The sequence below is a fragment of the Mobula birostris genome, chromosome 2 (genome assembly GCF_030028105.1).
Source record: "Mobula birostris isolate sMobBir1 chromosome 2, sMobBir1.hap1, whole genome shotgun sequence".
NCBI classification, from domain to species: domain Eukaryota; kingdom Metazoa; phylum Chordata; class Chondrichthyes; order Myliobatiformes; family Myliobatidae; genus Mobula; species Mobula birostris.
This window is the reverse complement of record NC_092371.1, coordinates 216,426,269-216,439,182: the sequence shown is the minus strand read 5'-3', so window position 1 is coordinate 216,439,182 and position 12,914 is coordinate 216,426,269. Positions and strand designations below refer to the sequence as shown.

At 44.6% G+C, this 12,914-nt stretch overlaps 1 protein-coding gene across 1 annotated transcript in view; it reads left to right on the top strand.

Annotated features, from left to right (window-relative positions):
* The window catches only part of LOC140194063 (macoilin-like), a 136,173-nt gene that overhangs the window by 110,605 nt on the left and 12,654 nt on the right, over positions 1-12,914 (top strand). The window contains exons 9-11 of the mRNA XM_072251448.1: positions 2,361-2,519; positions 2,643-2,825; positions 4,579-4,699. Coding sequence (XP_072107549.1) covers positions 2,361-2,519; positions 2,643-2,825; positions 4,579-4,699 — 463 coding nt within the window. The remainder of the gene's footprint in view (positions 1-2,360; positions 2,520-2,642; positions 2,826-4,578; positions 4,700-12,914) is intronic.

The following is a 12,914-nucleotide window of genomic DNA, read 5'->3' as shown; positions in this document are numbered from 1 at the left end:
CTTCTTAGCATCGGTTCTAACAGTTAGCACAACACTATGACAGCTCAGAGTTCAGAGCGTCAGAGTTCAATCCTAGCATCCCCTGTAACCAGTCAGTGTGTACTCCCCTTTCAGTACATGGGTTTTCCCTGGGTGCTCTGGTTTCTTCCCACAGTCCAAAGACATACCGGGTAGCTAATTGGTCATCGTAAACTGTCCTGTGATTAGGTTAAGTTTAAATCAGGGTTTTCAGGGGGTTGGGTGGGGTGCTGGGGTGTCGCTACTCTGTGTTGTATTGTTAAATAAAATAAATAAATTTGATCTTCTAAAATGCAACACCTCACACATTTGCTAATACTATCTCTCTGCCCATACTTCCAACTGACACACATCCTTTGTCAACCTTCACTATCTACAAATCCACCAATTTCTGTGTTTTTTGCTAACTTTCTAATTACCGTAGCTATGCTTTCATCCAAATCATTTGTATATATTGCAAGCTACAGAGGTTCCAGCACTGATCCTCATAGACCTCCAGTCAGAATAACACCTTTCCATCGCTACCCCCTGACTTCCATGGCCAAGACAATTCTGAATCTACCAAGTCACCATGGACCCTCTGGATCAGTCTACCGTGAGAGATATGCCCCCCAACACCCCCACCTCCTTCATCATTTCCCATCTCCTTTTCCCTCTCTCACCTTATCTCCTTGCCTGCCCTTCGCCTCCTTCTGTCTCTTACACCAATCAACGACCCAGCTCTTTACTTCATCCCTCCCCCTCCAGGTTTCACATATCACCTTGTGTTTCTCTCTCCCCTCCCCCACCTTTTAAATCTAATCCTCAGCTTTTTTGCCCCCGTCTTGTCGAAGGGTTTCGGCCCAAAATGTCAACTGTACTTTTTTCCACAGATGCTGCCTGTCCTGCTGAGTTCCTCCAGCATTTTGTGTGTGTTGCTCGGATTTGCAGCATCTGCAGATTTTCTCTTGTTTGTACCACGAGAGATTTTGCTGCCGGAGTAGAGTCTTAGAGTCCTACAGCACGGAAACAGGCCCTTCAGCCCACCTAGTCCATACCAACCTGATCTTCAGCCTGTGCCCAAACTGTAGGCCTCCAAACCCTCTCCCCCCCCCCCCACACATGCACTGTACCTTTTCAGACTTCTGCTAAATATTACAACTGAACCCACATCCACCACTTCTGCTGGCAGCTCTTTCCACACTCTCAGCACCATCCGAGTGAAGAAGTTTCCTACTGGGGAAGACAGTCTTCTGAAGAAAACCAATGAGTAGCCAGTTTAAAACAGAAGACAATAAGATAGCTTCATCAGTCTGAGTGAAAGGAGCCTGTGTTACCAAGAGCTGGGTGGTTGATTCGAAAGCTTCCTCTTCCAATGCCAATCATCGAGTTGCCATCCTCTCTCTAGTTGCTGCTGATGATTGACACTCTGTGAGTGACAGAAGTTGTTATACTCCCATTTGCGGTTGCAAATTTATTCACCTTTTTATTAGAAATACTGTGGCAGCGCGTACTTTGTACTTGCTTGCTTTGTTTTTACCATTTTGGGGCTTTGTACGTGTTAATCATAACTAGTTGGTTACACTTTCACCACTGAGTCAAATGACCATAAGATCATAAAACCATAAGATAGCAGAGCAGAATTAGGCCATTTGGCCCATCGATTCTGCTCTGCCATTTCATCATGGCTGATCCAATTTCCCTCTCAGCCCCAATCTCCTGCCTTCTCCCCGTATCCCTTCATACCCCGATGCTTTGAGATTAACCCAGAGATGTGCTAGACTAACACTTTCGTGGAGTGTTGGGGGAGCAAAGCGTTGTTAGTGGGGCAGTCTTCTGATGAAACGTTAAACTGATGCACCCCCCCCCCGGGTGAAGGTGAAAGATTCACAGCTCTATGTCAAGAAAAGCGATATTTGTTCTGCAATCATCTTCACTGAATCAGCTTATCTTGTCATGATCACATCAGGCCTTGTGAGAGTTTGCTGAGTGTAAGTGTCTTCTCCATTATCACAGCGATAGTGTGTCAAAAAGACCTCTTGGGCTGGAAGATACTTCTGTGTAAACATGGTGCTGTGGTGTAATATGGCTTTTATTTCCAGGTTCCTTCTTGCTTGACAGAAGATACAAGGGTTACAATTTCAAGGTTTCCCCAGCCATCATTCAAGTAAAAATTTGATCTCAGCACCCCAGGAAACTTTCTAGGAGAATGCAGGAAAGCAGACAAGTTTCATTTTTTCATTGAAAAATATGATTAGCAAGTTGCTGTAATATTGAGGCACTTAGATGAACTATTTAAAAATGTAACTACTCAATCTGTTTTACAAAGCCGGCAAAGCTAACCATAATTTTTGTTTGCCTAGACTGGAAAGTGATATAAAGAAACTGAAGGCAGACCTACAAGCCTCTAGGCAAAATGAGCAGGAACTCCGCAATCAGGTTAACATACTGACCAACAGCAAACAAAAAGTACGGTCTGAGCTTGTTCAACTCCGACAAGAAAATGAGATTCTACAGACCAGGTAGGGGTGAGCACAGTGCACAGAACTAAAGTGGGCTCCATTTGACCACTGATTTTTCTCAGATTAAATGGATCACAGTTAGCCACTGTTCGAATGGGATGGTTGTGTTTCGTTTCCTTTCAGAATGCACTGTGCTTTTCAAGCCAAGCAGAAGGACAAGCAGAACATTGCCTATCTGGAGAAAAGGCTTCGATCAGAGCTGGAGAGTCGAGCTCTGCTGGAGAAACAGCTGATGGATGCAAAAAGGAGAAAGACAGATGAGGCTTCAGTTCTTACTCGGGCTGTTACACTCACCACGTCCATCAGGTACTGCGTCTGTCTTTTACCATGCCTGCTTTTGTACGCATTCTCTCCAAATCAGTACAAAGACGCAATATTCTCATATTTTGTTTACCATTTCTTAATAATGGGATCCAAGACATAAATATTGTCCTGTAGTCAGTTAACAAATTAGACCATAGACCATAAGATATAGGAGCAGAAGTAGGCCATTCGGCCCATCGAATCTGCTCCACCATTCAATCATGGGCTGATCCAATTTTCCCAGTCATCCCCACCCCCCTGCCTTCACCCCATACCCTTTGATGTCCTGGCTAATCAAGAACCTATCTATCTCTGCCTTAAATACACCCAATGACTTGGCCTCCACAGCCCATCATGGCAACAAATTCCACAGATTTACCACCCTCTGACTAAAGTAATTTCTCCACATCTTAGTTCTAAAAGGATGTCCTTCAATCCTGAAGTCGTGCCCTCTTGTCCTAGAATCCCGTACCATGGGAAATAACTTTTCCATATCTAATCTGTTCAGGCCTTTTAACATCTGGGATGTCTCTATGAGATCCCCTGCCATTCTCCTGAACTCCAGGGAATACAGCCCAAGAGCTGACAGACGTTCCTCATACAGTAACCTTTTCATTCCTGGAATCATTCTTGTGAATCTTCTCTGAACCCTCTCCAATGTCAATATATCCTTTCTAAAATAAGGAGCCCAAAACTGCACACAATACTCTAAGTGTGGTCTCACAAGTGCCTTATAGAGCTTCAACATCACATCCCTGCTCTTATATTCTATACCTCTAGAAATGAATGCCAACATTGCATTCGCAAGAGATGTAATTGTACAAGAGTTGTTTATGATTAGTTGCTGTGTCAATTTTGAGGGAATGAACTGTGAAGTGTGCTGGCAACTCATCTGCTACCTCAGAAGGTCGATTTGGAATATGTTAACTTCTGGGCCCCACTATCTGAGATCACCCAATCAATCTGGGTATGAGTGGAAAATAGCAGTCCTTGGCAGTTTCCTATTGGGACAAATGGAAGGTGGAATTGACTGTCAGAACATGTTTGTTTTTGATAAGGAGGTAGTTTAGAATCATCAGCTAAGTGTCTCTGGATATTTCCATTTCCCCACTTATCTCCTTTGATTTGGTTCCTTTGTTGTTTAATGTCTGTGAAGAACTTCAGATATTTTACCACATTTTTGAGCAAGAGTTAAACATGCAACGAAGAAAAGAAACAAAAAACACACATTCTGACCACTCTGACCCTTTACCTTTTCTCACCTGCTCATTACTTCCCTCTGGGTTCCCCTCCTTCTTCCACAATCTGCAGATGCTGGAGATCCGAGCAACACTCTCAAAGTGCTGCAGGAACTCAGCAGGCCGGGCAGCATCTATAGAAAAAAGTACAGTCAACGTTTTGGGCTGGGCTGGAGAGAAGAAGCTGAGGAGTAGATGTAGGAGGTGGGAGAGAGGAACACAAGGTGATAGGTGAAACCTGGAGGGGGACGGATGAAGTAAAGAGCTGGGATGTTGATTGGTGAATGAGCTGTGAAAGACAGGGCTGGAGAAGGGGGAGTCTGATAGGAGAGGACAGAAGGCCACGGAAGAAAGGGAAGGGGGGAGGAGCACCAGGGGGAGGTGATGGGTGGGCGAGGAGATAAAGTGAGAGAGGGAAAGGGGATGGGGAATGGTGAAGGAGGGGGGCATTATTTCAGGGTTCTGTGTTTTTTTTACCCCGCGTACTGTGTACTTACCTATATGGCTCATCATTTCAGGGGAGACTGCACAGACACCCTGAAGAACAGAGTGAAAGAAATGGATGCAGAATATAGACAACTGCAAACAGAACTCAGAATGAAAGACGAACACCTGAGGAAGGTAGAGCAGGAGGTGCAGGTAATTATCTCATACCAGATTCTCTATGGGTTAGAATGAAAGACGCAGAGTTCACTGAGAGTGTCACCATTCTTTCAGTGCTCTGCAGTTTTATGGTTTGTACAGGTACATGGATGGTAGGGCTGTGGCCCCAGTGCAGCTGGATGGGAGTAAGCAGTTTAAATGGTTCAGCACAGACCCGATGGGCCAAAGGGCCTGTTCCTGTGCTGTGCTTTTCTATAACTCTGTGTGTGAGCAACTGTGACATTTCACTGACATACTCAAAGCAAGAGTATTGGCTGAATGGACTTCACGTTTGTTCACACTGAAGTTCAAAATTCAAAGTATATTTATTACCAAACTGCTCCTACGCTACCAAATGCTGCCTTGAGATTCATCTCCCTGCAGGCATTTGCAGAAAAGTGAAGTGCAGTAGAATTTTACAAAAAGCTATACATAAACGGAGACTGGCAAACAAGACGTGCAAAGAAGATGAACTATGCAAATAAGCATAATACGGAGAGCATGAGTTGCCAGAGTCCTGGAGAGTGAGTTTGTGGGTCAGAGTAGTGGTGAGTGATGATATCCACACTGATTCAGGACCCTAATGGTTGTATGGTATTAACAGTTGCTGAAACTGTGCTGTGGAAGCTAAGGTTCCTGCTCAATGGTAGTAGTGAGAAGAGGGAATGGCCGGGATGGATGCTGCGTTCTTGTGGCAGCGTGACTAGTCAACGTACTCGCAGACTGGGAGAGCTGCACCTGTGATGGACTGGGCTGAACCCACCACTTTGTGTAGCCTTGTCCATTCCTGGGCATCGATATTTCCATACCAGGTCACGATGCAACCAGTCAGGATACCTCCCATTATGCATCAAAAGAAATCTGTTGAAACTTATGGTGACATGGTAAATCTGTGCAAACTTACAAGAAAGCATAGGTGCTGCCATACTTTCTTTGTGACGACACTGAGGTGCTGGTCTCAGAACGGATCCTCTGATATTTTAATGCCAAGGAACCCAGAGCTGCTCACAATCTCCATGTCCATTCTTCTTATTTATTTGTGTATTTATGGAGCTACAGCCTGGAACAGGCCCTTCTGGCTCTTTAAACCACACCACCCAGCAATCCGAACCTATTCACAGGACAATTTACTGTAAAATGACCAATTCATCTACCAGCCAGTAGGAATGGGACAGTGGGAGGAAACTGGAGCACCCGGAGGAAACCCACGCAGTCAGGGGGAGAACATACATACTCCTTACAGACGGCAATGGGAATTGAACCTGGGTCGCCTGAACTGTAAACCGTTGTGCTAACCACTACTGTACTGTGTCGTCCCGAATGAGGACTGGCTCATGGACCTTCGGCTTCTTTGGCTTTGCTGACATTAAGGGAGAAGTTACTGGGGCATTGCAGAACCTAAATTCAATCTCCCTCCTATATGCTGATCCTGCACCGCCTTGATTCGTTCAGCAACAACAGAAAAATTAAAAGCATCATTTGGATCTGTACTTAGCCACTCAGTTATAAGTATAAAGTAAGTAGAGCAGGGGGCTGAGCACACAGCCCTGCGGTGCAGCCGTGCTTATGGTGCGAGCGGAGGAGATGTTATTGCCAACCTGTACTAACTGGGGTCTGCTATGAGGAAATCGAGAATCCAGTTGCACAGGGAGGTACCGAGGCTCAGGGCTTGTTGAAGAGTGTTGAGGGGATGGAAGTGTTGAATGCTGAGCTGTATTCAATGAAGAGCATGCTGATATATGCATCTTCATTGTTCAGATGTTTCAGATCTGAGTGAAGAGTCAATGAAATGGCATCTGATGTGGACCTGTATTGACAGTAGGCAAATTGGAGTGGATCCAAGTTGCTTCTTGGGCAGGAGTTAGACCATAAGTGTTACAAGGGGGGTGTTGGGAGCGGACCCAAGTGCAACACGTCAAAAGGTTAACATGGACGTAAACGTAGGATAACCAACCGGTAAAACCTGGACTTGACCTGAACTTGGACTTGGACCTTAAACTCAGAACTGGAAATGGAACTCGGAACTGGAACTGGAACTCAGAACCTGGAACTCGGAACTGGAACTGGAAATGGGAACTGGAAATCAGAACTCAGAACTGGAACTTGGAACTGGCTTGGAGCCTGGAACTGGAACGCGACTTGGAGATTGGAACTGGACAGAGACCACGAGCCTGGTCTTGAAGGACTTGGACAACGAGGAGACAGACTACCCAACTCAGGGTAGCGGCAAGCGGCCGGGCTTACTCAGCTGGGAGGATTAGGACAGCAGGCACTTGGCTCGGGCTGGGAAGACGGTCCCTTATTTTTGGCGGCTCGGAAGCTTGCATTACCGCCCTGGCTATGGTAATGGACCCACTGGACATGAAAATGACAGAATTCGCAACCCAACTCCGAACTGCGGCAAACGACCAGCAACTCAGCTGGACACGAAAATGACTGAATTCACTAAGCAGCCACAGGCACCAAAGCAACTAGAGTCCATGATTTGCATTGGCCCCGGGATGAGCAGCCATACTGGCTACGGTGACTGGTTTCCAGTGACAAACTTCTGATGATGGTCCAGCAATGAGCAGCTGTACCGCGGAGCCTTTTATACCGCCAGTTTGAAATGAAGATCAGGTACCTTAATCAAGGCACCCAACGGAACATGGGGAAAAGGAAATAACTGGAATGAGGAGTCCACGGACCAGACCCTGACAATAAGATGTAGGAGCAGAATTAGGCCATTTGGCCCATCACATTTGCTCTGCCATTTCATCATGGCCAATCCATTTTCCCTCTTAGCCTCAATCTCCTGCCTTCTCCACATATCCCTTCATGCCCTGACCAATCAGGAATTTATCAATCTCTGCCTTAAATATACACAAAGACTTGGCCTCCACAGCCACCTGTGGCAATGTATTCACCACTCTCTGGCTAAAGAAACTTCTGCTCTTCTCCATTCTAACAGAACACCCCTCTATTCTGAGGTTTGATCTCTGGTCTTAGACTCTCCCCATCATAGGAAACATCCTCTCCACATCCACTCTATCTAGGCCTTTCAACATTCAATAGGTTTCAATGAGGTCACCCCTTATTCTTCTGAATTCCAGTGAGTAGAGGCCCAGAGTCATCAAATATTCCTCATATGACAAGCTTTTCAGTCCCGGAAAAATTTTTGTGACCCTCCTTTGAACCCTCACCAATTCTTTCTTAGATAAGGGGCCCAAAGCTCCACACAGTACTCCAAGAGAGGTCTTACAGTGCTTTATAAAGCCTCAATATTACATCCTTGTTTTTATATTCTAGTCCACTTGAAATGAATGCTAACATCACGGACTCAATCTACAAACTAACCTTTAGGGAATCCTGCACAAGGACTAAGTCCCTTTGCGCCTCAGATTTTTGAATTTTCTCTCTGTTTAGGAAATAGTCTATGCTTTTATTTCTTCTAATAAAGTGCATGACAATGACACTGTATTCCATCTGCCACTTCTTTGCCCATTCACTGAATCTAAGTCCTTTTATAGCCTCAAAACTACCTGCCTCTCCACCTACCTTCATCTCATCGGCAGACTTGGCCACAAAGCCATCAATTCCGTCATCCAAGTCATTGAGATATAATATGAAAAGAAGTTGATATATTTCATCGTCAATCTCTCAAGGCAATTCATCATGGTGGATATAAGAACTGCTGGACAATAGTCACTGAGGCAGTACACCGTGTTCTTTTTGGGCACCAGTATGATTGATGCCTGCTTGAATCAGGTGGGTTCCTCAGATTGCTAAAGCAAGGGGGTGAAGATATCTGTAAGCAGTCCTGCAAGTTGATCATCGTAGGCCCTCAGTACTCAGGCGGGTATGGTGCCTTCCACAGATTCACCCTCCTGATAGATCATTTACGTCAGCCTCAGACACTGAGCTCACAGGGTCATCGGGGCTGTGGGGGTTCATGAAGGTGCCTCCATGTACTTTGGTGTAACATGGATTCGGTGCGTTGTGAAGGTTGCAGCAAGGCAAGGGTGAAGAAGGTGTGCGAGCACTGTGCAGTCACCCTTGCTAGCAAGTTAACCTTGAACTCTGTATCGCACAGCTTTTCTGGGAGCCATTGTGCCGGGTGTACCAAAACAAAAATACAAAGGATTATAAGGCATACTAGCTATTTTACTGGTTCTCATCGTATTGGTCTTTAACTCGTAGATTTTATTGGTTAGTAACACCTGAAATATGCATTACAATTTGTCCTTAGATATGCAAGTAAAGGGATTCAGAAGTGCACAATGTTTCAATTGGATCGGTACTTGTATAAGAATTGGCAATTTTGAGCTGCAACTTCAGAGCACTTCAGTGGCAGGGGTTAGACTGTTCTCCTTGTGCACCAGTAAAGTGTGGTTCAAAGGTTCAAAGTATACTTATTATCGAGGTGTGTGTGTGTGTATGCAGGCGGTGACAGTTCCATCAACTAGATCCTGAGGAACCTTGGCTTTCAGCAGGTGATCTTGGATGTTCATTGTCATGTCAAACAGGAGCTTCAGAACTGCGCACCTGAGCTTGTTTCTAAGCAGATTGCCCAGGCTTTATTTATTGATGAAGTGAAATAAGTCTTGCAGACATTTAATCCTCTACTGTTGGATGAAATGTATTTTCCCATGAGCATCTGATCAAGGGGGGAGGAAACAACGCTGGTGGGCGACGCAGTAGCATAGAAGCCAGCAGTATATTTTACAGCACCAGTGATCGGGGTTCCATTCCCACCGCTATCGATAAGGGGTCTGTACATTCACCCTGTGGCCGCATGTGTTTTCTCCACGTGCTCTGGTTTCCTCCCACGTTTCAAAGACGTTTAGGTTAGGGTTAGAGTTGCTAAGCTGTGGGCTGGCTATGTTGCCTCCGGATGCACGGCTACACTTGCAGCACATCCTTGGACTGTTGATCAGTAATACAGGCCATGTATTTCACTGCATGTTTTGATGTATCATTGTACATGTCTTAAACAAAGCTAATCTTTAAAAAAATCTTAATCTCTTTATCTTCACTGGGAATTATCAGAGAACACAGTCCAAACCTTACAGGCAATCCTTTTGGCTCTTTGCAGAGAGTAGATATCTCTTCGCTGCTGGAAGGCCTGCCACTCTCAGATAAACTGCTGCTTTTTTCTGGCATTAGTGACCAGATGTTGCCTTGTTCCCGTCATTTGCCAAGATGGGCTATTGGCAAGGTGCAATAGTATAGGGTGAACACTGGGTGGTGCTGTGGCCGTTGGTTTGGGTGCAATAGTATAGGGTGAACACTGGGTGGTGCTGTGGCCATTGGTTTGGGTACAATAGTATAGGGTGAAGACTGGGTGGTGCTGTGGCTGTTGGTTTGGGTGCAATAGTATAGGGTGAACACTGGGCGGTGCTGTGGCTGTTGGTTTGGGTGCAATAGTATAGGGTGAAGACTGGGTGGTGCTGTGGCTGTTGGTTTGGGTGCAATAGTATAGGGTGAACACTGGGTGGTGCTGTAGTTGTTGGTTTGGGTGCAATAGTATAGGGTGAACACTGGGTGGTGCTGTAGTTGTTGGTTTGGGTACAATAGTATAGGGTGAAGACTGGGTGGTGCTGTGGCTGTTGGTTTGGGTGCAATAGTATAGGGTGAACACTGGGTGGTGCTGTAGTTGTTGGTTTGGGTGCAATAGTATAGGGTGAACACTGGGTGGTGCTGAGGTGGATTGGCTGGATGCAATGGTATTGGGTGAAATGCTGGAGGAATTGGGCAAGCCAGGCAGCATCAATGGAGAGGAACAAACAATAATGTTTTAGGCCGAGACTCCTTATCAGGATTGGACAGGAAAGGGCAGAAGCCAGAATAGGACAGGGGAGTGGGGGGGGGGCGGTACATGAAAGGTTACAAGCTGGCAGGTGATAGGTGAGACCAGCTGAGAGCGAAGGTGGGTGTGTGTAGGTGGGCAGAAGTAAGAAGCTGGGCGAGCATAGGTGGAAGAGATAAAGGGCTGAGGAAGAAGGAATCTGATAGGAGAGGAGTGTCGGTCATGGAAGAAAGGGAAAGAGGAAAAGCAGAGGAAGGTGATGGGCAAGTGAGGAGAAGCGAAAGGGTGAGAGGGTAATCAGAATAGGGAATGAAAAATGAGTAAAGGAGGGAAAGAGGAGAAATTACCAGAAGTTGAAGAAATTAACTGTGTGGCTGGTTGGGTGGTTGCCAAGGACTGGGTGGCGCAGTGATTTGTTGGTTGGGTGCAATAACATTAAGTGAGCACTAGGTGGCAGTCTGGCTGGTTGGCAGGTGTGAGGATTGGCTGCATGCCAGTGGCAACAGATTGAAAATAACCTCTGCAAGGAAAATTACTGGAGATAAGAGTGAAAGAGAGTATGGATCAGTAGAGTATGACACCTGAAGTGTGTTGGAAAGGAAGTAAACACTAAACTTGTAGAATCTTGTTATGTTTTTCATTAACATATCAAATAAAAAGTCTGGTTCTATACCCTACTTTCTGGCAAAAGCTTGTGGTTTAAAGTGTTGATATTACTCTGTATCTCTCTAAAGTAGACAAAGTGCTGAATAAGACTTTTCAAAATTGGCACTGAAAAGTCACTGTTAAAGACTATTAACCACACAGTCTTGGGCAACTTCTTTGAACTACACAAACAGTTTCAAGGTTGCTCAGTTGATACAACATTGATATTGCTTGTTTAACTTTTTTTTTAACGTAACATTGTCACAAGAAACAGGATTATTGAGAAATTTTATAACATTAGAAAAAAAATCAGTGTTATTGGATTTTGGAGAATGGAAGCTAGTCATGGCAATTAATTTTTATTCATAATTATATAAATTACTAACTGCTGCTGCAAAGTACACTTCTGTACCCACTTCAAACAGCTTAAGAATACTCGTTTTCTGATGCCAATCATTGGGAATGATAGCTGTAGGTTAGGGCTCTAGAGCTGGTTGACATATGCAGCTTAGAAAAATCAACACCTTTAGAAACGCTGTGTTGGTGGAGCCGTAGATATCAACTTGGGCACTTCTAGTGCTTAACATCTGAGCTCCAAGGCCTTAATAAAACTTGTCAATGACACCACTGTCATTGGCCAAAGCAAAGTTGGTGACGAGTTAGCATGTAGAAGGCAGATTGAATATTCTGGCTGAGTTGTGCCATAACAACAACATCTCACTCAAAATCAGCAAGAACAAGGAGCTGATTATTAACTTCAGGATGAGGAAACCGTAAATCCATGAGCCATTCCTCATCGGGGATTAGAGGTGGAGAGGGTTAGCAACTTTAAAATCCTTGGTGTTATCATTTCAGAGGACCTGTCCTGCGTCCAACACATAAATGCCATTACGAAGAAAGCACAGCAGCACTTTTACTTTCTTAGAAGCATGCAAGGATTTGACATGTTACCTAAAACTTTGCAAACATCTATAGGTGTGTGGCGGAGAGTATATTGACAGGTTGCATCATGGCCTGGTGTGGAAATTCCAATGCGCTTGAATGGAAAATCCTACAAAAAGTAGCGGATACGGCCCAGTCCATCACAGGTAAAGCCTCCCCGCCATAAAGCGCTTCTACACAGAGCGCTGTCACAGGAAAGCAGCATCCATCGACAAGGACCCTCACTACCCAGGCCATCGGGAAGAAGGTACAGAAGCCTCAGGTTCAGGAACAGTTATTACCCCTCAACAATCAGGCTCTTGAACCAGAGGGGATAATTTCACTCAACTTCACTCACCCCATCAGAGAACTTTTCTCATAACCGATGGACTCACTTTCAAGGACTCTTCATCTCAAGCTCTCAATATTTATTTCATATTTATTTATTATTATTATTTTTAATTTTGTATTTGCACAGTTGTCTTTTGCACAATGCAAAATGTCGGGGGTGGTCTTTCATTGATTTTATTGTGTCACTTGTATTTACTGTTCAAAAATCAATGTTCAAAGATTAATACCGAAGTACAAATGATAACCAAGTACAACCTTGAGATTCATTTTCTTGTGGGCAGACTCAATAAATCCACAATGGAATAATAACCTTAATAGGTTCAATGAAAGACCACACAATCTCAGGCTTGTATGCAGTGACTATATGTTCTTTGATAACAAATTTTATTTGAACTTTGAACATCAGTATGAACAATAAATACGCCTGTGATTGCACTATTAAACAGATTTATTATTATTTAAACTATGCTATTAGTTTTTACTGTACATAAAGGGTGGCGGGGTGGA